At 30.5% G+C, this 26,212-nt stretch overlaps 1 protein-coding gene across 1 annotated transcript in view; it reads left to right on the top strand.

Moving 5' to 3' along the window:
- Positions 1-26,014, top strand: part of LOC108758433 (elongation of very long chain fatty acids protein AAEL008004) — a 46,796-nt gene extending 20,782 nt beyond the window's left edge. The window contains exons 2-6 of the mRNA XM_018503417.1: positions 7,434-7,506; positions 17,720-17,910; positions 23,050-23,187; positions 23,667-23,909; positions 24,494-26,014. Coding sequence (XP_018358919.1) covers positions 7,446-7,506; positions 17,720-17,910; positions 23,050-23,187; positions 23,667-23,909; positions 24,494-24,850 — 990 coding nt within the window. The 5' untranslated portion in view covers positions 7,434-7,445 and the 3' untranslated portion in view covers positions 24,851-26,014. The remainder of the gene's footprint in view (positions 1-7,433; positions 7,507-17,719; positions 17,911-23,049; positions 23,188-23,666; positions 23,910-24,493) is intronic.
- Positions 26,015-26,212: the final 198 nt, after the last annotated feature.

The raw sequence follows: 26,212 nt of genomic DNA, 5'->3' as shown, positions 1-26,212 counted from the left end.
TTTAGTAAGTATTACCAAATGGTAACAGTTTGATAATACTTATTAAATATTTGTAAATGTAATATTTTTTCATATATATATATATATATATGAAATCTTTCGTTTCTGCATAATTTCTTACAAAAAATTTTATGTGCTGATATTACCTTTAAGGATGCTCATATTAGCCAAAAGGTAATATGAGCACTAGACGGATAATAAGAGCACCCGCCATCATTTCAACATGTGCATTAAAATAATCAATTTCAATATTAAGATACATAAAACATCAACAAATCTATCAAATAGTATGCATAAGATTTTTTTATTCTTCAGTATGCTAGATATATCAAAATGTTTTCTTAAAGGTGCTCATAATACCCGATGACTTATGTTAAATATTACAGAGGCATCGCCTAAATTACAAATGTAAGAATAGCATATAATTTCAGTTAAATTTAACATAATAATTGTATCAATTTAACATAAAATTTGTTTCTAAATTACCCAATTTAGCGTAAATATTAAAAGTATTACGCTTCTTGTGTTAATTTTTTACATGATATTTGTGTTACTTTCTTACATATTCATCTTATGTTAAATTAACACAAAAATTTAGGTGCGGACCGCATGAAACACGTGAAATGCATTAAATTTAACACAAAATTTTTACTGTCTATAGTAGCTTCGCGTTTTGTAAAAGTTGTACTATCTCGAAAGAGATAAAAAAATGGAAAGAATTAAAAATAAAAATTAAGAAAATAAATTTTATCGTATCTTTGTAATTGGACGGAGTCCACAATTACCAGTTTGTGATTTGTGTGCAAAATGGATTTATTGGAAAAACGCGCACGTCTATGAAAGAGAAATATCCAACTAATTTGCGTCACTAATAAACTAAGGTGACCATGCCATAATTACGCCGTTAACGAAACATGGAGTCTTGTATCGTATGTAAAAATGCTTAAATGCCTTCTTAGCATAAAGGATTAAGTTGGTAATTTTGCGATGCAGATAGATATATATACACAGAATGGATAGCTAAGATGCTATATGATACATTCCGAAACAGATTTTTGTTCGCTGTTAAATCACGTTAGATCTATTTTCAAGTCAAATAGTAATCGTAATTTAAAAATAGTTATCGTAATTTTATATATAAACGCCTTAGGCCTGATTGCACCAACGTTATTCTGTGATTTTAAGCAAGGGTTAAAACTCTGTCTCTCTTTCGCTTTAAAACGAGACGGAGAGAGTTTTAAGTCTTGCTTAAAGTCAAAGCAACATTGGTACAACCGGGTCTTAATCTTTTTGTATTTTTTCTCGATTCACGCTATTACAAACAATTGTTTAAAAAGAACATAAATACGTTAAAAAATTAAAGCAGAATCCAATTGAAATACTTTTAATTTAATATCTACGATATTTTCCTCCTGTGCCCTCCTTTATGCTAGCTCTGGTGCAATTGTTTCTGACGCGCCGTAATCGTGTATTTAGTAACTTTCTCGCGGCATACTTCGTGATGCCGAAGGTGGTCTCTCTCATGTCACTTTTCCATCTCCTCTTTTTCTCTTTTTGTTTCGAAGACTTGCCACCGACGTCTACTCACCTGTCTGTTGACGTAATACACGTAACAGACCGGAGAAGCTACACCACGTGTAGCTCGAGAGAGCGAGAGAGAAATTTACGCGACTCGATAAATCTTAGCTAAATCTCGATTTGCACCGGCAAATGCTTTATCGTTATCGGCATTATCTCTCTTAATCATTTAATGATGATACATACAGTAAAATATAATAAAACATATGAATAGACGTTGATGACAGGTTTGCGATATAAAATTTCAACGATAAGAAAAGAAAAGATCAATAAGAGCCGAATCACAAATAATAATATAGATTTTATCATATTTACTACATTATACACTGAAAGAAAGGATTGGTTGCTGCAAAAAATTAGATGGTTAAGTATGGCATAGCATTTTTAATTGACTGTAGCAACCAATTTTTGGTTTTGTTAGCCAATCGAAATTTTATACTGTGACATTGCGGATAGGCTAACACAACCAACAATTGGGCAGCATCCAAAAATTGGCTGTTGCAACCAATTAAAAATGCTATGTCATATTTTACCATCTAATTTGCTGCAACAGCCAATCTTTTCTTTCAGTGTAGGTATAGTAAATCATATAATGGCTTCTAATATAACAATTAAATTTTTCTGAATTAGGTCGTAATGAAATCGAACGCAAATGAAAACTTGAAATGAATTTTTAGATAAAAAAAAAAATTTTATCAAATGTTTTATATAATTTATATGTTTTATGCCCCATCTATGTCTTATCTAAGCCATAACGCTTCGCTTGTCTTAGCGCCGAGACAACTATCGTGTCTCCAGAAAAAAGAAAAATTTATACTTGAATATCTGTCTATTTACACGCAAAAAACATATCATTCTACTAAAAACAGTGATTTCTTAGTTCCTTTTTCTTTTAATATAACGATTGTCTTTAAGAATCTTAAAAAATATTTTCTGGATAATATCTTAAAAGATAATTTTTTAGTAAAGCCAAAAATTTGCAAAATTACGAATATCTGCACAGTTTAGATAAAATATTATAACCACACACAGGTATATACCTGATATACATCTTGATAAAATAATATAAAGTATACGATAGTAAATCAAGAGTTACACATTCATCAAACGAAAAAAAAATGACGTCAGTGTTCACTTTCCGAAATTAAATGTATGCAAGTTTATGCATGTATATATATATATATATATATATATATACAAATATCTTTTCAGAATAACCGTTGACCTATAATTATTTTGATATAACCATTAAAATTATAATTTTTCTTATTTTTTAGAAAAGTCTAGTAATATTTGTGTGCAAAAAGTCAGAGAAGCGTTTCCGATCTTTATCTGTCGCTACTCTCTAAATCTGAATCAGTGAATAGTCACTAATTACTCAGTGACATACTTGGCACTGATAATCAGCGAAGTTCAACTAAAAAAGAAATGTTGGAGCATTATATAACTAAAATACTTGCATGTTAATTTTAATTTTCCAATACCATATTGAATTTATACACTAAAACAAGGTTAGTTAGATCATATAATAAAGATCAGCTAGGTTAGGGATCTCACATTTCATTCACTGATCACCAGTGGCATACCTGGCACTGATATCAGTGATTATCCACCGATTCAAATTTAGAGAGTAAGTTATGCATTAAAAAGTTATATTTTCAACATTTTTCTCTCATTTTATCATTAATCTATCCTTTAGAATTTTGCACATATCAAATTCGATACTTCAACTTTATTATACATATAAAGAAATTAAATATTTCTATAATATATAACGATTTACTAAAGAACCATCTTAAAATATATTTATTACAAAATTTAAATAATCTGATTATTATGTATATCATTATTATGTATATCAAAACAAAAATTAATTTTCTTTTGAAAAATATAAAATTTTATCGCGCGAAGAAACAACTTTATATAATAAACAAATCGAATTTGTGTTAATATGGATCTCACATTTAATTCACTGATTACCAGTGGCATACTTGGCACTGATATTAGTGACTATCCACTGATTCAGATTTAGAGAGTATACTAATCTTGGTTGGAGTATTAATCTAGTTAGATTTCAGAATGTACATATTTTAAATAAATTTGATGCTTATGATAAAAGTTATAATAGATTTGCCGATATACATATAAACTTTCGAAATACTTGAAACACTTACGAATATTTAAATACGGTCTGTAATTTTCTGTGTATAATCATTCCAATAGACATAAATATTACATTTGCATATCTACGTACCTGGATATTTTGCTATTATAAAAATAATGTAATATGATCGATACATATATACCTGAGGAATAAAAACAAAATTAAAAAGTCAAGCAAAGAGCGCAAGATAGAACATTAAATAAATTAATATGCTTATATTTTACATTACGAATTATGTAATATAATTAATTATTTGTACATATTGAATATGTTAGATATTCAAAGAGTTGACATGAAAGATGACTTCTAACAAAGTCATTGCTACGAGAAAATTAATTGCATACCTTGTCATTGAAAGCATTCATAAATCCGGATCTACAATAGGTATTTTTGAAGCTTTAAGCTGTAAGAAATTGATCAATTACAGTCAAATGCGAGGAAAATAATTGACTATGATTTATGGTTTAATCATTTCTGGCTTAAGGCTTAAAAATCTATTGTAGATCCGGGCTAATACTTTCAATGACAAAGATCTACACGTCTTTATATGTTACACAATCAGTCTAATCTAAAAACGTTACATAATAAAAAAATTCCTTAATGTTTCCAGTAAAAGAATACTGACAGATAATAAACGTATTTAATGACCATACCGATCGTACTTTGATGTAAAAGAATAATTCTTGTTCATAACTGTACAATGCGAAAAGTCAACTCGGCGCCGTCTTTACACCGCTTTAACAATCATCATGCCTAATTCGCATGCATTAAGTGCACTTATCAAATATGAATTAACTAACTACGTAACTGTATGTACGTAGATTCGTATTCACGATCGAGCGCATAAATACGCCCACATGTACAGTCGGTCGCGCTCAACTACACCTACCTTCCTTACATCGAGATTAGAGCTCAGTGTGTCAATGGCAACGTCATCGTGGCAGTCGTTCAATGAAAAGATTCGACGAAATGTTAACTCGAACATTCTGCAAGTAACTTACCGTTACTTCGACCTACTACGTGTACAGACGACATGTACCACACAAAATCGGGACGGGGCGTGAGCGTATTAAAAAACGCACATGAACACTTGAAAAGAAATTGAGCCAGAATAATTGATACACAAGACACAGTATCAAAGAAAAAATAATTATAGCTTTCTTTCGAAATTATAGCTTTTATTTGCATTGTATACTGTATCTTTCTTATTGTATATTACATAAGAGATTATAAGTAACATTATTAGGTGTTAATCACCTCTCAAAACAGAAAAATTATCGATCAACTCAATAATATGCAGAATATAAGATAGACACAAGTTATTGCAAACATTTGTACTCTTTGATCAATTTGTATCGATTTTTTCGATTGATTTCAGAATCACATATAATAAGAGAAATTATTAGTAAACAGAAGGGATCCTCTTCTTTTTCGTAGCAATATTAATGCTGGTTATAATTGAAATGTTATTTCTATGCGACAGTAAAAACATAGCTCAGTTATATTTAATTTTTTGAGTGATGACTCTCGGCAAGACGTCACTCCCTCCACGTCTTTATAAAGAGATTTCACTTATATAATATATACTATTAGTATTTCTATAGATTTCATTCAAAACCGTTACTAATACACAAGAAGAATAAGAAATTTATATCGTTTTCTGAAAGCATCATTGAGAATAATACAAATGAGTCGATATGCAAAAGAAATTATATTTAAAATAAAAAATATAAAAAAATTAGATTTTGGAACGCCCCTGTATTCCATAGCTCCTAGGATACGGATGGAACGTATTAAAAATACGTTAAGACTGTTACAAATTATAAAATCAAAGGGAAAAAAGTAGACCTAATGGCAAAAAAGTTAATGTCCTACTGTTATAGGGAGAAAAGTATGCAAAAGAAAGAAGTTAAATTCCCAAAAATTCCTACTGTTGCACAAATGTAGTTATATTCATCAGTCATATTAATTGAAATGACAGATTCGAACTTTGTACTAATATCAGCTTAAATCTTTTTTCTAGCTGCAAAGTCATATATGTTTATTTTAATAAATAGAAATTATAATTGTATCTTGTGCCATCTTATGTTAACTAAAATAATGAACTTTTATTAATTTCTTTTAAAAAAAGTTCTCACCATGTTAATTTCATTAAAATCCAATTTTATTTATGGTAAAATAAAATTTTATTACTATAATAAATAAACCATTTGATCATTTAACCATTTTGTATATTTTTCTCCCTATATCAGTAGAACATTAACTTCTTTTGCAATTGGACCCCTACTTTTGTATTGATTTTATAGAATTCATAACTGTTTAGCGTATTTTTAACACATTCAATTCATACCCTAAAAGCTACAGAATACAGGTGTTCTAATATCTATATTTTTATACTTTTGAATATAGCTTTTTTATTATAATTAATGAGCTATATTTTATAAAATATACAGGGTGTCCCGAAAGTTTTTGCCAATCACTTTTGTGTAGATAGAGCGGACTAAACTGAGTCGAAAAGTCCTGTACCATTTTGCGATGCTCGCAATAATTAACGAGATACTGATCATTAAAGATAGCCGAATAAGCGCGTCCGTTCGGCCTACTTAATGCCAAAGCGTATACGCCTATTGATGGCTCGGCACGTGGGCCGCGGAGAGTGGGAATAGCTTGACAGGCGCCAAGTCATGACATGGAGGCTCGCGGCGGCGCGGCATGAACGGCTTGACAGCCAGACAGTCCCCACTCCCAGCGCGCCAAGCAATTGCGATGGCGGATATTCGGCGCTTTAGAAATTAATATCTCGATTGCGAAAATTGGGAAATGGTTGAGAACTTTTCGAGAGTTCAATTTAGTTTTCACTTTAAACGATTCGTTGTGCTAACCCACGGTTTTTTTTACACTTGTACCACGTACCGATTTTAATAATATAATCATTATGGATTTTTTTAAATTTGGTAAGTATTGAGAATGACACTGAGAATGACACAATGTAGGTCGAAACGTGTAATTACACAAGTTTCATCGGTTTAATTAAATAATATATTTTTTATGTGTACGCATATAACACGCATACGCATAAAAAATATATTATTTAATTGAAGCATGGCGTGAGTCTACTACGATAGTGTCTCGGTCAACAAGCGACAAACCTACGAATTATGAGTTTGTACTTCTTTAATTAGCTAAACAGATCATGATTTTATTAGTATTAATAAAGTGCAATAGTTAGTTTCCGAAAAATAAGGGGGTGTCACTTTAGGAGACCTATGTCAGTATCGGTGACTTTCCTCTAATCAAAATATTAAAATTAATTATATCAATTAGATAACCTTACTTTGTACTCTGCATAACGATGATCCGTTATAAACGCGATGTGATGAACTATATCTTGAGAGTGTATGAGAGGACATTTCGCATTCTCATTGTTTATAAGTCTTAATGTTAAAATAATATCAAAATTTAAATGGATTGTTTGAGACACGTGAAGTATGTTAAATTTAGCATAAATTTTCCAATTATGTAAAATTTGTTATAATTCATTATTTTTTATTGCATTTTTTACCTGAAAATATAACACTGTTTCAGCGCCACTGTTATAGTGGTTTTCTCATTCTATTAAAAATACTCACAATCATTACTATTCTTTCGAAAGTACAAGCAAAAAATAATTCTTACTATATTTTACTTTCAGATTCTATTCAAGATGACGAGCGTAGTAACAAATCTGGTGCATAGTTATAGGGACCTTATGGACAATCAGTCCGGTAAGTCCATTGCGTTTTAATTATATTCTAACCTATTTTAACTCACGTCCAAAACTTTCCTGCATTTTTTAAACTATATATATAATTGTAATATAGGACTTTTTTAATAAATTCGTAAAAGCTAACGAAAAATGAATTGAAATTATAATATCAATCCTTCTATATCAAGATAGAATATTATAAGCATACGTTATCATTCCAAAAGTCGTTTCAAAAACTCGTTCGCTGTTACCATTCCAAAATTAGCTATTACGAAATGGAATTCGAAAATTACAGTCATATCACCGTAAAAATAGATTCTTTTGCTTATCATTTAAGAATATATTTTTTTAACAAAATGGAAAAGTTATGAAAAAACCACAGATATTTGAAGTAATATAATGAGTTTGGTGATTTAAAACCTGGATCGAAAATTATTTCAATAAGAGAGAAGTAGATATGCTCTTTTAAAAAATATAATTAAAATGAGCAAATTTTCATTTAAACTATAAAATTGTATTGTTAAATATATAAATATCAACTTTATTAAACTGTTTTATATGTATATAACATTTATTTTTATAATGTATAAAGGACCCTGCAGTTTTCTTATAGGAAAGTACTTTCGGTCAAAATTTAGTATGTGGAGCTCTATAAAGCTAGCATGAGGACCAAATCAACAGAATCAAATCGGACCTATCGAAATTTTTAGTACTTATTTAGTACTAAATTGTACCATTAAGGGGATCCTAAAGCAAAGCTCGAACTCCGACGAAATCACTAGATGTCGCGCCGCGCGTCGCACATCGACATGTCTTTTTATACTACCACAGCAATATCTCACGCAGACTATGAAACACGCAATCACACATACGTGCCAATTTTTGTACAACAAATTCGTCCTTGTCGCGCCGCGCGTCGCACATCGACATGTCTTTTTATACTACCACAGCAATATCTCACGCAGAGACTATGAAACACGCAATCACACATACGTGCCAATTTTTGTACAACAAATTCGTCGCGATAAAGCGTCTAAATCTAATTCGAAGAACTCGACGTTGTATGTTCGTGCAAATTACGTGTTTGGGAACTATTATTTCGTACGTTCGGGTTACAAAGGTTTCATATCAAGCAAATATTGTCACGACTTGACAGCTGAGACGCCATATTACACTAAGAAATGGTAAAAAATATATCGATTTCGAAATTTTTGATCATTCTCAGTGTAGACTCCACTTCACAAACACGTATTAATGCGTATACTTTAATCCTGGAAAAGGATTTTCGAATCCGTGAAAGAGAAAAAGAGTATTCGTTTATACAAAAATTATACGTGTTTAGTCGGTAATACAGACGTCTTTAGGATCCCCTTAATGATAATTTTGTACCGCGTACCATTTCGAAAAAAATCGTGGCGCTGCTGGCTTAACATTAAGCTAGCAGGACCAATTCAAAATAAAAGATAAAAAGAAAAATAATATCAGAAATCAATACGATTGAATTTGTACTATTTTGTGCTGCCAAAAACAATTCTATATTATGTCATTTCCAAGAGAACAATGACGTTGATAATATTTAAGCTGGCAGGGCTATAAAAAAAAACAAAAAGGGAAAAAATTAATACAACTGAATTTATACTAATTTGTACCATTGAAAGTAAGTTAATATTTTACATGTTTACTCCTTAAAATGATTTTATTAGTATATGCTTACAATCTATTCTACGTCAAATCGTGCACCTTTGAAACATCATTTTATTTTTTTTTAATTTGTTAACATATTCTACATATAATATATTCTACAGATAACAATAAAACACGTGTTCGTGAAAAAAATGTGAGATTTTTTTGTAAAGTTATTGACGCCTGTAAGTTGCATAAATTTATAAAAAAACGTCGCTCATGGAACATTCAAATTATTATATCGTCGAAATAATTAGTGGTACAAAAAAAATGTAAGATTTTCTGAGATTAAAAATCCGATTCTAAAGATCTTAAATTGATCTATGATTGTGTGTGGATTTTATTTTTAATTTATTATTTTCATATAAATAAATCATTTTCCATTTGTTTACAATTTTTGAATGAACATTTTTTATCATCACTTCATTAATTAAAAAATTTTGTAAAAATATCGTATTCCCATTTCAATTATGAAGTAACCCTGAAAATTTCAAAATAGAACTTGAATTTTTTAACTATACAGTCCATTCGAGTTCTATTTTGAAATTTTCAGTTCTCTATCTATGAGGCATTTCATGTTAAACCGGGTACCTTGAAAACATCATGATTATATTTTTTTTTAAATTACTAACGTATTACTACAGATAAAAACATGAGACACGTGTTTCGCAAAAATTTTAGATTTTTTTTGTGAAGTTATTCACGCTTGTAAGTTGCAGAAATTCATAAAAAATGTTGCTCATGCGAATATTATTATATCATCGAATCATTGGTCGTGCAAAAAAATGCAAAATACATAATTATGTAAAACACTTACAATTCTTTCACTATCAATCCGCTGCCAGATTTTTATTTATCGGCTGGGTAGTAGTTTCTACTTCAATCTGTCTTTTGCAAGGCTTTGATTTACTAAAAGTAAATGAACATTTTTCGAAAAATTCTTTTTATTTTTAATATATCTTTTCCATTTTTTGTTCAAGACAGTTTATTTGTTTCTGACAAATATTTCACAAACTATTCTTTTGGAAAATGACTATAATATATTATATAAAACGTATAATACATATTTATATTACTATTCATGTTTGTAAAACTATTTAATAAACATATATTCTAGAAAATGAAAACATTTTTCATTTTTTTTAATATACCAATGAAATATTTTTACTATATATTAAAAGGCAATGTAGCAACATGTACTTTTCATAATAATCGATATAAGGCCATATCGATCTTTGAGCTCCAATATCTCAGAACCTGTTGATTTTAGGACCACGTGCCCATTGAGACTTGATCAGGACACCATAAACTACCACATACTAAAGAACATAGTAAAGAAAAGGCTGTTTTTTGCCCACTAACGAAAAGTGTAAAACATAGTGAATTTTATAGATTTCGACCTACTGAACACGATGGTGCTATTAATTTTCATTGAAAATGCAGAGAACATCATCATTTTTCGAGTTAAAGTCCTATATTTTATCCTCTCTGTAATCACAAAAAAATAAAAAATACATAAAACATAAAAAAAGAGGACAAAAAACCGCCACGTCCACGCTCGTTGTCTCTGGACCCGGCTGAGAGCGGTTTATAGAAAGCAGTTGGCGACAGCAAAAAATGGCCAAATGGCATTCGCCATTTTGACTTTTTTATTTCGAATTCATCTTATTTATTAGATTTCTGTTTAACAATATCAGGAACCTTTGCATCTAAGTTTCACATGAAATAATTCACTCGTATTGAAAATCATGTATTACAGAGAGGGTAAAATATAGAACTTTAACTCGAAAAATGACGATGTTCTCTGCATTTTCAATGAAAACTAATAACATCATTTAATAACTAATTTCAATCATTTTTTTGCAAAGACTATACATATACAATATATATATATATATATATATATATATATGTATGTATATATACCTGATATTCTTAAAAAATTGATTGTGGTGTCGTTTATTCCATTAATTTAAATACGTTAAATATATTAATAATGGAATATGGCAATGTAATAACAATTAAATCGATAATTAATTTGTTATTAATTAAGTGCAATGTCCGTATCACATCGCAACGACATTCGATTTTACAATATAAAAATATCTGCAGTTGCATTTAAATCTCCGGAGATATTCATAACCTTTTCCCTCTGAAAAGATCTCGCACGGTGCTAAATTATTAAGGAAGAAGAATTACCAACGTCGTGACTGACATTTTTAGAAAAGCACATTAACGAATATGAATTGATGCAAATATAGACATTTTTAACGGTCGTTCTAGACTTCTCGAGCTAACATTTCATCAAATTTCTTCACTGAACAGCGATAACATCATATCGAATTCTAATCTCGACACAAGAAAGTACTAAAAGCCTTTTGAGTATAGAATCAAATGGCGACAAAAATTGTTCGCTATATTTTTACAAGACTTAATAAATTCATGAGATTTAGAAATAGCTCTTAATACGTTCCGTATTGACATCATTGTGTCAATAAGCCATGTATTCACGAATTAATGTAATCGCGTGGTGAAATCTCTTTTACCGGTATTGTGTAATACCAGTAATTTCGCAAATATGCTAATAGAGGAGATGAAGTAGAGGACATTTACGTAACGCGACCCATTAAATGGCCCAGTATTGGATGTTCAATTAAATGACATAACGTTCGTGATATGTTAACGGATGAAAAAAAAGGAGATCGCATCTAGCACCTGATGTTTTTGCCGATTGAGTGGACCGTACAAGAAAAGCTGTGCAAATTTATTTAAGAGATCGTAAGGACGATGGAGCTTTTTGCCGGAAATCCCGCGAGTATTACAACCGAAATTTCAACGATTCCCGGAGTCTGTTTACCGCGCGTATTTTCACGGCGACGAGAAACCCTCCTTCCCCTCTTCAGAATCTTCCGGCATGGCGCGAGTCAATATCGTGTCGTAACGCCGGCAAGCGTTCGCGTTTCTAATTTCTCCGAGAACCGTCCGGAATCCTTGACCGTCTGTTTTCCATATAAGTCTGACAAGTCATTCAGCCGTGGTTCCTGTTCCGATATCTTTCGCGATATCCGCGTAACGATACGAGAGCGAAAACGAACTACTTTTGATAAGATCTTATTCGTTCGCCGCTTTAGAGTTTAATTCTGAAGAAATCTATTTTTAATTGTGTAACTTGAGAACTGTCAGTTCTCCCCAACAGAGAGAACTTTTTAGAACGGAAAGATTTATTCAAATTAATCGATTGAGGATTCGTGGTATAAATAGACGTATAATTAATGAGAAGATATTTTTACAAAATTTACTTTCTCAATTATTTCAGATATCCGTTTAACTTTCTCGCGAGCGAATTGAAGATGAAAGAGATCCGAAAGTAAAACATGAAAGAACAGTTTTGCTGAAGTATCTAAAAATTTAGATAGATACAGATCTGAAAATAATTGTTGAACCAGAATTATGTAGAATTACTCGTTTCCACTAACATAAATTAACTTTAATAATCTCGGTTCGACTTCATCTTTTTCTAATTTTTAGAACTAGAAAAAAATGAAAAGTTGGACCGAGATTAAAGTTAATCTACATTGATGAAAATGGGCATTAACATTCTAGCAACTACAATATAAAACACTTACTTGAATCTAGATAATAATTATTAATTAGTTAAAAGTCTACACATAATTATTTTGATGGTCCAAACAAAATTATTTTTGAATCTGTAGCTAAATTTAATACTTCAACAAAACCATAATGGATACTTTGTACATAGTTGGAAAATTTGTGTTAAATTCAACACATTTTACATGTTTACTTAAATTTATGTGTTAATTCAATACAAAATGAATATGTTCGAAAGTAACACAAATAAACGCAAAAAAATTAACACAAAAATGTAACCCTGACATAGTTTATAAGTAAACTACGAAGCATATTTTTCAATAAAATTAACATTTATGACGTGTTAAATTAATAATTACGTACTTTATTCATTCATGATATCTGACTCTCACCCCCGCTCTTTAGAATTTATATTTTAAAACACATTATTTTTACGTCATTTGTTTACTTATAAATTGTTCACTTATAAATTTTATACTAAAAGATGTTGAATATCAATTTAACACAAGATATTTAAATAACATAATTATATTATGTTAAATTAACACTCGAATTTGTTAAAAAATTTAACACAAAAACGTGAGTGAACCGTTTCTAACAAATACAAAATATTTTTTACTATGTAGCAAGGAAATCGAATAAACGGAAGGTATAACTTATTGACAGACATTTTAATTATTAACATGATTAAAACAGAACTGCATAGAGATAATTAAAAGATCAATCTCGCAGCAAACACTTGCCGGCAACTACGGGTCATCCTGTATACGCCTATTCCAGAGAATTGAGAGAGCTAACGTAAATAATGGACGACTATGGCGTCGATACGGCATTGACGGGGTAAGATCGGCGTTATCTTTAATTGGGACGTGACGAGAGCAAGAAAATTGCACAGTCATCTAACGTTTCGCCGCCGCGTCTTGAAATCGATGAAAGCAATCCGCTAGTGTGGCGACCAATATATATATATATTTTTTCCTTTTTTTTTCTCCCATTAACGCCTAGAGACGAAAAATTTTTCGCGTCATGCGAAAAACAGACGCAACTTCGACGAAGCGATCGACGTCAACAATCTGTAATGACGAGCTCGTATTTTCCGCTAATCATATAGGCCGTACAGACGCGGAGGCGCCTGCCATTTGCTCGATCGTTTCAATGCCCGCCCTTTTGCCGCATTGTTGATTTCGTCAAAGTCTTCGCATAAGATGTTACGTAATATCCGAATGCACGAATAGACGAAATTCTATGCAATATTCACCGTTGCCTAGCCGGCTTCGCTTTGTCATTACAGTTGCGTTTCTCGTAACTTGCCTGCTTACACCCACTTTCCTTTCCGATACCAACCGGCATACATTTGTTATTGGGACATCGTTTTCGCGTCGCCTTTTTCTCTCATCGATTAGTAGACCTTCTGTTGTGTATCCAACTTTTCTACAATATCGATCTTACATCTTTTACGTAAGGTTCAATGGATGTTTTCAACGTTTTTTCGTAACCGTAAACTAAACGATCAAATTGGCATGTTAATTAATAACAGCGTGCTAAAATCAAAGTGTATAATATCGATGACATGCTGTGCCGCTTCGTCAGCTTGTAATCGAGTCGTCGGTCAATTGTGTGTTGACTAAGAGCCCAAGCGTTTTGCTGAGAATGTTGAAAAAAGAAGGAGAGAGAGAGAGAGAGAGAGAAAAGAGAGAGAAAGAAAAAAATCGTTCCACGTATCGGTCTCGTAGGTATCCGTCAAGCCGCGCGAGTGCGAGGGTAATTTAGTGGAAGGCGACTGCTCACTCATTCGCGCCTCCTAGGCTGTACGCACTCGCGCCTTTTTCTGCTTCCTCCTTGTCGAGGGTGGATAGAAAAATGGCGATGGCGTTTTCTAGAGTGCTCGGGAGATCGAACATATTGCTGCTTGAAAATCATCGCGGATAATACAGGGTTGCCACAAAATTCGAAATCGGAGAAATCAGGGAATTTTGCAAAACTTGTTGGAAAATTAAAATTCTTGGCTTACAAAGAAGTTTAACGTATACATCATACCTATATAATTTTGGAATACTATCAATTTAACAATTAAAAATGCAAACAGTATCAGCAATATTAATAGTAATTCATATTGCTACGTTAAATGCTCTCTCGATAAAATATTTAACCGTTTCCAAATCAGGACGAAAATACACAAAATTTTTAAATATTATTGAAAGTCAAAAAATCATGAAATTTTGGAAATCAGAGAAACGTTGGAATTTTAGAATGAAAAATTTGTGACAATTCTGTAATGATCCTCTTTTAGGTGTGTATTTTAAAATCTTGTAATTCCAAAATATCCAAAATAAATGTCTATTTTGTAGGGTATATCACAATTCGCAAATCATTTTTCGTGGGCAGATAAAACTAAACTGAATTGAAAGGTTCTACATTATTTGTAATTTCCCATTAATAAATGATTAATCTTTAAGTAGATAAATGATTTAAAGATACGCAAGTTGGTAAGTGGGATACTCGATTAGAACATCTTTGAAACAAATTTTAATTCTATAGTTATATTTTTTTATTAGTATATTATGTTATAGTTAAATAATAAAATTGAAAATCGGACTCTCACCACTTAAAATAATAACAATACCAATTTAAGGCTAATAAGAATCGACACAGGACGAGGTACGTAATTTTAATGATGACTTAACTCCTTGCCTTGACGGATTACTGAGTTTTATTTGATGCGTAATATTTGATGAAGAAAGTGTTTGTATATGCTGAGGAAGACTCAAAAGAGAGTCGAAACGTTCATGTTGAATAAAGAAGACATCACGGAGTTATTGGAGTTAAGTCATCATTCCACATTAAAATTACACACCTCGTCCTGTGTCGACTCTTATTAGCCTTAAATTAGTATTGTTATTGTTATAGTTAAATTTATATCAGTTGTCTCTATAAAACAGAACTGATAGAGGAATATAAAATATTCAACTTTAAAATTTATGGACATCTGCACTGTTAGATATAAAAAATGCAATGGTAACTCCTTCCAATTCCTTGAATTAATAACATTTTGTTATGTTTAACTTCCACGTTAAAGTATAAATCAACCCATTTCTGTGGTTGATTTTAAAGTAAACAATGTCCATATTAACATACTTAGTAAATAAATGTACTTAGTAAAATAAGCTAAGTTTGAATCAAATTTAATACATTTTTTTAGTTAAATGGTTTTAATTAAATTAATGACATATTAAACGGAAACAGTGACGATCTATAGAAATGATTAACAACTCAAAATGAATACAATTTGATTATGAACTTAACAGTGTAGGCAATACACACACTTTTTCTTTTTCCGGAACAAAGTATTAAAGAAAACTATATTTAGTACGTGCTGTAGTCATCTTATCTTCTCACTTAAAAGTCAATAAATAATATGGCCTTCTTCTCTCGTTTGTGTTGAAATAATTAATAATTAATAGATTTTTTTCAAAAGCATGTGAAACTTCATTGACATCCGATCTCAAGGTTGCCACAAACCTGGAAAACCGGAAAAAGTCAGGGAAATTGAAATTAGTTATGGAAACCGGGAAAAGTCAAGGAAAAATGTAAAAAAGTCTGAAATTTCAGAATTTGCTCATAATTTCCTTAAACTGCTCTTATATATTCCAAATAATTGTTATAATTTTTTAAATATTATATCTGACGTTTATAGTTCAAAACTTGCGCACTTTAAACAATTTTAACAAAATAATTCAAATTTATATTTTATTCAGTATTTTTATTTAATCCTTCTTCGTCGTGCAACTGCATTCTTTTTTTCAAAACTAAATTATTTTTTGCTGGCTTGAATTTGCACCCAAAATTTTACCATGCTACTAAACTTTTTTTGCGTTTTTAATAATATAGCTTTCTTATGATCCTTGAGTCTAAATGTTAAAATTTACATATTTTATATTAGTCATGGAAAATTTTCCATTTTCATTTGGAAAATCTGGAAAAGTCAGGGAATTTTTAAATTCATTTTCTGTGACAATCCTGGATTTGACATTCTGCTATAAGTTTATCTTGTAGCCGATACCGGCGTTACAATATACCGGCATATCCGACATTGTCGAGGCAATGGTGTAACAAATTCTTGTTTGCAACAGTACTTCCTGTCGCCAGTTACTAATTTTGACCCCGTTACAAGTGCGCGTCATGAAATATTGCATAATGCGGAGACAACTTTTAAATTGTTATTGCGCGCTCCACTTTCTAATGTACATATGATATACCTTGCGAAACATCGATACTCTTTGCACGATCAGAATTTCGCTTTATTCTTCCATCGGCTCTCCCCCCAAAATCTTTACCTTCTTTTTAAATGCTTTCACGCACGAATTTACCGCGGCTTCTTTTGCTAAGTCCATAAACGTAATAGGCAGGTATACACTGAGAGAAATATTTATAGAGACTAACATACACCGAGAGAAATATACATATAACAATTTATTTTGTTGATATGTTTACTTAATTTTTCATTAAAAAATTATATTGTTCTAATTGAAATTTGGTTATTACAATAACACAATTTTTTAATGAAAAAGTAAGAAAGTTTTTGATGTATCAACAAAATAAATAGTTGTACGTACCAAAACATTTCTCTCAGTGTAGATTGTGCATTCCCTGATCTTAATATCTCCATAAAAAAAAATAAACATATGGATCAGCATCTTTCTTCAATTCTATTAGCACCTCTCTTTAACTCGATAATTTAGAAAGAGAGAGAAAAAGGAAGAAAGGGAGATAGCGATATGGTTCAAGATTCAAACCTATCTCACTCTTTCTACACCGGTAGTCATAACTTCAGTTTAGGATCATTTGCAGTCTATTTTTATTATATCTACATTTTCGTCTGTGATTGTCTCTTGTGTGTTTTTTAACGTTTAATATTTTATTTATATTCTCTCTGTTCCCAGATTCCAGGGTGAATGATTGGGCAATGATGAGCAGCCCTTTCCCGACCTTGGCGATATGTCTGTCGTACGCTTACTTTAGCAAGGTTCTGGGACCGAAACTGATGGAAAACAGAAAGCCTTTTGATCTTCGGGGAGTCCTCATTATGTATAATTTCCTACAGACTCTCTTCTCCATGTGGATATTTTACGAGGTTCGTTTTTCTTACATATTTTTGTAACGCCGAATTTACTGTCGCTTGACGGTATTAATACACATTTACCATAACTACATATGACAGCGAAATTCCTAAATAAAAATCTCCACTCACACATATACGTATTCTATTAATTATTAACAAGATCAAAATCAAATACCATAGGATCTATGGCATAGGTGATATATAGATAAGAATCTTTTGATTATTCTTATCTATGGGTGTATTCTGAGTTACACATAAAGTGCATCATTTGTTCTTGTTGCTTACCAATTAATAAAGAAGGATAAAACGTTACATCATGCGCTTCATGCGTAACTCGGAACGTACCCTATATATGTCATCTACGCCATAGATTCCTGATAGACAAAATTATTTAAATAAAATTGAAGATAGAAATTAGATATATCCCAAATTTGTTCACACGTCCAAGTATAATTCATTTTATATCCATTAGCAAACATTGGCGGAGTAATAGTTTTCGTCAAAATTCACGATCCACAATCGTTGTTTGCGGAGGTCGACAAGATTATTTCTATAAATTCGTAATCACGGCGATTTGACCGCGATTGTCTTCCTGCACGGCGATCGACGGGGGAATTGCCTTCAATTATTTCTCCGCCTTTTGTTTCGACATGGTCAATAACTACTGTTGATTCCAACAGGCAACAGTATGCGGTTTCGTGGAATAATTTCGAGAGAAATCGCGGCCTTCCGAGAATTCAAATAATCCTACCGCAAAAGAAACACTTTGCTGAGTCCATTTATGATAATTACTGAAAGGACTTTGAGATGAAATTCTGAAATAAATTACTTTTCCGAAGCATCAAATAAATACTTTTTTACTTTTTTCTACCTCTTAATTTGTTTATGTTTACGAATAAATATCTAAATTATAGCTATATATATCATGGAAACATTCTAGTAATAAACGTCTAGGTATAACCGGACAGTGACGTTTCATAAACACGTATGTAAATTGTGATTTAAATTTTTAATTATTGTTTTTATGAACGTAACATTGGAATAATAAGCTAAAGTACTTAGAAATATGGCCGATTTGTGGTTAATATTGATTATTATCTGTGAACGCAAAAGGAATAAATAATTCAAATATAAACAGTACAAATTATGTACATATTGATTATGCATATTTATCAGTATTACAATTTAATCGAGACGTATTAGGTGTTGAACTTAATTCCTGCCGTTTTTCGTCTCCAAAATTGATTTGTTTCGAAGGGAAATACCTTAATCAAAGTATTATTAATAAAGTATTATTAATTAGTAATAAAGTAGAAAATGGAGGAAATTATTTTGATTAAGGTATTCATTCATCTTCCCTTCGAAACAAATTAATTTTGGAGACGAAAAACGGCAGGAATTAAGTTCAACTAATATTTCTTACAATGAATTAATATCTATATATAGGTTTCTATCATGTCCTGTTTCGAGCTTTTAAAAGTGCTTAATTACTATGTCTAGAACACGAATAATTTAAGATAATGTTGTAAATACGAGAACAATGATTTTTTATATGATTTAAAAAATTTACTTTGTTTGAATAATTAAAAGTTCATGTCAGAGAGTGGAGAAATTATATTTTTACGATGTATTTATTACACTATTTATTATATCATTCATATTTATTTTTAATTTTTTATTCTGCAGCGTATTTATTTTATTATGTATATGTACGTAGTATGTAATATGTATGTATGTAAGTATCTTTTGGACTTAACCGATTTGTGTACATTTAAAGAGATACTAATAATCCTATCTGGATCCGCGTAGTCAATATTGCGTACACATATCATAATACAGTTATACACGCATGCACGTTATCGATGCCACGCGAAAATAATCAAAATCTCATCACACTGGAAAAGAGATAGGCTACAATAATATTCAGTGTTTTTATTTTTTTTTTGTATCAAAGATATTAAAAAGAGATATGTTATGTACGAAGATTTAATGTTTTAGCTAAAAAATTAATTTGTAAATTATCCTTTGTTTCGAGAAACAATTTATAAACTTATATATAACGTTGGTAATCAATAAGTAATGCAAATAAAAATTTCAGATAAATAAAAAAAAGTATAGATGCTTAATACTTTCGGCCAAGGCTGTATGTTCACACACATGTTATATGCTAATTACGAAACAGCGCAAATGCGTAATTCACTCGCATCTACTTAAATTAAAAAAAAAAAGAAATCTAAAGTGGATTCTATAATATTATTTTCATGAGAATTATTTACATTATAATATATTTATAAAATGTATATTTTCTCGTGGTTTTTTTAAGTAAATATATTTTTTTTTAATCAGACAATAAAATCTCTCTCTCTCTCTCTCTCTCTCTGGACAAGATATTTTTATATTTTATATTCTTTATTTTCTCGAAATAATGCGAAAAAAGCATTCTTACTTTTTTCTTTGCCAATTTTGTATAATTCCTTACTTTATGTAAATTGATATAATTTATTAATTTATTTTATATCTTAAATTTTTCATCAAATTTAATGTTTTATATAACTTACAAACTGCCTTTAAATTCTCTCACAATTTTCTAATTAAATTTATCGTAAAATTTTTCCTAATATTTAAATTTTTGTAAATTTTCATTACGAGGTCTTTCTAGAATTAATTTAAATTCCAATCAAGTGCCCGCGAATTCGAATTATGACATTTATGATTATGGCATAATTTAGAATGTGAATCAGCACTTTGTAAACGATGTTAAAAATGATAATAAACGAAGTTCCTTCTTGCATTTAAAATTGATTGTTCCAAACAAAAGATGAAATGTCAAGTATATTTATCATTCAAGCGAAAGTTATCGTTAAATCAACTTCCTCGATCGTCTTGATACGTTTCGATTATGCTAATAGATTCCTTAATTTATTCGTAGATTTATCGAAATGACATAGTTTTTTTTTTAGATCTGATATATAGAACTTCATTGAATTTAAATGAAATACTTGGACACATATTTCATGATATTAATTCACTTAATTAAAGTGTTTTATATACGATTAACTAAAACAATTACTTTATTTAGGCGTATTATAATTGTATTAACCTCTATTTAACATTGAAATTTTCCTTGAGATATTTTGTATGTATAAGTAATTTTGTCAATAACAATAAAGCATTCAGGAATTTGAAGGACGTTAAAATGTTAAATTTGCATGCACATTTTTATTAGCTGTACGGAAAGAATATTATGATATAATATATATATAACTTTCTATATCAATGAGTTTTATCAATGAACTATATAATAAATTAATATTTGCATCGCTCAAACGTTAATATTGCGTTTCTTGTCGTGTTTAGTATATATTTGACAGTGCAAAATTAATGGCTATCATTAATCTTTAAATGGTATTTTTTACAATATTTTTTAATATAGCAATATACAACGATTAATGAACAACAAGGTGACAGTTGAATCGATAAAAAAATTTATAGCTTCGCGAAGATCACTATTTAATGCCGATTGTAATCATGTGCATAAGCATAACTTGGTTATAACATAGTAGTCATTATACATGTGTTATACTGTGAGAGAATATACTGCGAAACTATGAATTACAAACAAATTGCACTTCACTCTATTAATAAATTATGGAAAAAGAAATCAATAAAAAGATAATTAATTAATGATCTTTTCAATCTTTGTAACTTTTTTCTTTTCTAAATAACATATGTATATAGTACAAAAAAGTTAACAAATTATTACAAGCTAATGAAATTTATGGTGTGTATATATATATATATATATATATATAATAATAAATGTCAATTAAAATTTAGTTAAAAGGAAAACGTCACTATTTATTTATGTAATCAATATTTATTTATATAAATATATCTTTTAAAATCATTATGTGATTTTATTTATTGCGTGTTTAATTTGTCACTTATGCAGTATATTTCTATTACACACTGTTGTTAATGTACATATATTAAATGTAATTTTATTGCTTATACATTTATTATCAATTTTGAATTGCTGACAATAAAAAAAGTACGTAAGTGGAACATAAAAAAATACTAGCAGTAAAGGAATCTTAACATTCGTGTGCAATCTTTTTGTTTTTTTTTTTCCGAGTGTGTTCTGTATATATTAGGTCTGTTTTCTGTGGCTGAACTAGTGTACACTTTTGGAACTTAAAGTGAGATAAATATACTTTTGATATTTGTTTAAAGAGAGTGCGAGAAAGAGAGTTCTAGAACAGTCTAGTGCAGGAACAGAAACAGACCATATGATTATTTAATTTATTCAATCTTTTACATTTAAATCACGATTAAAAAAGGATTATTATCCTCTAATTACGTAATTCAAAAAGACTAAAGATAGTTATAAATGAGAATAGGGCGTGTAAAACTAATTTACTCTGCAAACATAATGATCGTCTTTTCGACGCGCAACAGATTATAACGGTATTGCAACTCCTGAGTATAATTGAAGCCATTTAGCAAATTAATTCCACGCTTTTACAACGATCTCGTGTACGCCTAACGTCTTTCAACCACACGAATTTATTCTTAAATTCTATAAAATTGTGCTAAATAAACTGCTAATTAAAAAAATTATATTCATCTAGCGGAAATGTATACATGCTCGTTCGTGTTTCTGTCTTTTTTATGTTTTTAAACACGATTTTAAGAAATGTTGAAATATACACAATTTGGATGACAAACAATCGCCTAAAAAACTTTTCCAGTTCACTTGATTAAAAAATTTCGCAATTTTAATATTCGTACAAAAATTTTAATATTACATAAATTTGTAAATATTGTTTATGTCATATTTAAATTTCGTCCTATTTTAGAAAAACGAAACGTGATTTTTTTATATTACGTAAAAATTAAAAGTTTAAAAATAAACATTGTTATGCCTTTTTATTAGTTTCTTTGTTGCATAATTTGTTAGCAAAGTGAAATATGATTTTAATTGCAGTTCTAAGTGTGATTATAATTGATTTGAGTTCTCCAGGATATCCTCTTGCATAACACACATCTAATGATTATGTTAAGAACTTGCATGAAAGATGGTTATCATTATAACCTTAATAAAATGTATATAAACATTGTAATAAAATGATTTGAACATTATTGTTTCAGTATCTTATGAGCGGTTGGGCGAAAGGTTATAGTATCCATTGCCAACCGGTGGATTATTCGTCCAGCCCAATGGGCCTCAGAATGGCAAGAACCTGCTGGTGGTACTATTTTAGCAAATTTACTGAGTTCTTTGATACGGTGAGTATCGATTTTCACTTGACTTGTCGAGTAGGGTAGACTAGAACAGATGTTAAAATACGAAAGTTCCGTTCGATAAATTCATTTATAACTTCAACATAAATTTCGACAAGTATCTTCGAGTTTGAAATCCTTGTCTTTAAGAATCTTTGAATAATTTATGAAACAAATAGTTGGGTCTTTTTTATATCTATTGTTTTATTTCTTTAAAGATATATTGGAACTTCCTAATTTGCCGTTCGTTATATTTCTTTTTTCTATTTCATTATTACAGAGAATAATCCAATCCCGTTATTCATAAATATTTTATATCTATAAATATTTTATAAAAATATAGAACTCTTTAAACTCGAATCAGAATAGCATTTATCATATTTTTTAAAAATTAACAAAATAATTTGTTGGGGAAATATTTTAAGCAAATTACTGAAATACCGAGAAAGATGAAGAAAATAACCGAAAATTTGCATATTTTTTAGCTGTTCTTTATTCTAAGGAAAAAGAATCAACATGTTTCAACACTTCATGTAATTCATCACGGAGTAATGCCCTTTTCTGTATGGATGGGCGTGAAATTTGCACCGGGCGGCCACAGCACGTTTTTTGCTCTTCTAAACACCTTCGTACACATCGTGATGTATTTCTATTACATGGTAGCCGCGATGGGACCGCAATTCCAGAAGTACATCTGGTGGAAGAAGTACCTCACTACTATGCAAATGGTAAGCTCAACGTTATCTCGCGCTATTACGAATTTAGAAGTGACAATTGTCTATTATACCATTTTATATCGTACTCTTTGCAAGTAGCGTTCTATTCGTTATATTTCGCATTATATATATTTTGTCGACAATTGATCATTTTGTAATACTATTATTTACTATTTTAAAAATATATTCCACCTTTAAAAGATGACATTGTAATACTTATTTTATACTTTTTGAACGCAATAATAGGTATGAGGGACCGAAAAAAGTGATTTTAGGTATAAATTCATATTTGTAAAAGATGTGTAGGTAACTCTTAATCATAAAAACGACCGTTTCTCTCTCATGTCCAGTTAAATTAATTAAATAAATGGAATAGACAAAGCGGATTATAAGATGAATCACTGACCGAGTTCTCAATTTGAAATCTCATTCTATAATCCTACCCATCTGTCGGTATTGTTACTGGTTTCTCTAGCCTTTAAAATACTTCGATATATTTCGAACCATAGCGTTTCTTCGCACATTTTGTATGCCATAGAGTTTTTTATTATCGCTTTTATTATTACTTATCTGACAATTTATCCTTTTGATTTTAGATACAATTCGTGATGATCATGCTCCATCAATTCCAATTGTTCTTCATCGAGTGCAACTATCCGCGAGGTTTCATGATTTGGATCGGCTTGCACGGTATCCTATTCTTCGGGTTGTTCTCGGATTTCTACAAGACGAAATATACGTACGACTCAAGGAAAAACTCCGTGAAGAAGATACAAAACGGTATTTCCGGTGGAGCTTGCATGCCGGTTTTGGACGATAACGATAGCGCGACGCACAACGGTGTGTCCTCGTACACTACAATCTATAACAAGGAGTACAACAGCTGTTACAGCAACGGCACAAACAACGGTTACGTTGCCAATAATAACGTCACGGAGAAAAAACTCGCTTAGGACACGTGAGAAGCTCGAACATTTTTTTTATGTGCCGGTCAGCTGCTCGTCTTATTATACCTACAATTACCATTCTATAAAAGATCAAGATTTGCAACATGTCCATAAACTTAGGCATGAAAATAAAAAGCCAAATTACACGCACGTGGTATGGAAGACAACGAGACAAGATCTCAGACGGAAGAACTGGCACGTATTATAAAGCGAGACATCTCGTTATTCTGCGTTGTTAGCAGAGCAGTAGTTGTGTTCACTAACATAGTATCATCGACGACAGGGCTGTTACGATGTTCGACGTTAAAACTAATAGGAAGAGAAAGAAGAAAAAATAAATGCGATACAACTAATCGCCGAGGGAAAAAATTATTGTGAATCTTCATTTTCAGGTCTTTGTGAGATATGGCATGGTCTTTAAATTAATGATTCGTGACATCTGCCATACGAAAATAGAACGTTAATAATATTATCGGAAATCGTTAATAGTACAGATAAGAATATTAGAAGGAAAAAACTAAAGGACTACTTTTGCGATTTCCGTGTTTGGTGTTGTACGGAAACTACTGCGGTTTATAAAATCTTTAAATTACGACTAGTTTGACAAAGCTAATCAGAAATGAGATCACATTTGACGAAATGTGAAAATAAGCTGTAAGCTGGGTAACGTTAATGCGCACACAACATGATGAAGAATATAGAGTATTCATCGTTGATAACTATACTGGAAAGAGCGACATTCACTGTGCGTACAATTTTTTTGGTACTGGTTGTGTACGTATTGAATACGAGTGTGGATGTTTCTTAGTCGTATGTAATTTTTCAAGGCATCTCTTGTTGAGACACATTGCTGAAACTAAACTCCCCTCCCCCCTCCTTCTTACCATCATTATCGACTCTGCCGGTTCGGTTGTTTCATCTTCGGATAAACTATGTGGTAACTTAAGGAATAAAAGAGAACGAAAGAACGACTATAAGATGAGATTTATCAAAAGATTGAACAACCTAATCTCTGTCTCTTTCTAGCCCCGACTGTGTTCAAAACTTCGGTGTTCTTACAAATTAACGTACAAATCAATTCGCCCAAAATATCGTACAACAAAGTTGGCTATATAATTATATTGGCAATATAAGTTAATGATTCGTAAAAATATGATCAATAAGTTTGAAAATGCCTTGGATTTCTTTTTCCAAATAACTGTTGAGTTTTCCTCGAGATAATTATGTCATCTTATTATTATTTAATCAGTTTTCAAACATTACGATTTATGATCTTAAATTTGCCTTATATTTGTGCCCTTTTTTATTTTAATTTATAAAATTAATTTAAAAATTTAATAAACTTTTTATTTTAAGTCCCCAAATTTA

The sequence above is a fragment of the Trachymyrmex cornetzi genome, unplaced genomic scaffold (genome assembly GCF_001594075.2).
Source record: "Trachymyrmex cornetzi isolate Tcor2-1 unplaced genomic scaffold, Tcor1.1 scaffold156, whole genome shotgun sequence".
Taxonomy (NCBI): Eukaryota; Metazoa; Arthropoda; class Insecta; order Hymenoptera; family Formicidae; genus Trachymyrmex; species Trachymyrmex cornetzi.
The sequence above is the reverse complement of the archived record's forward strand: the minus strand, read 5'-3'. Positions and strand labels throughout refer to the sequence as shown.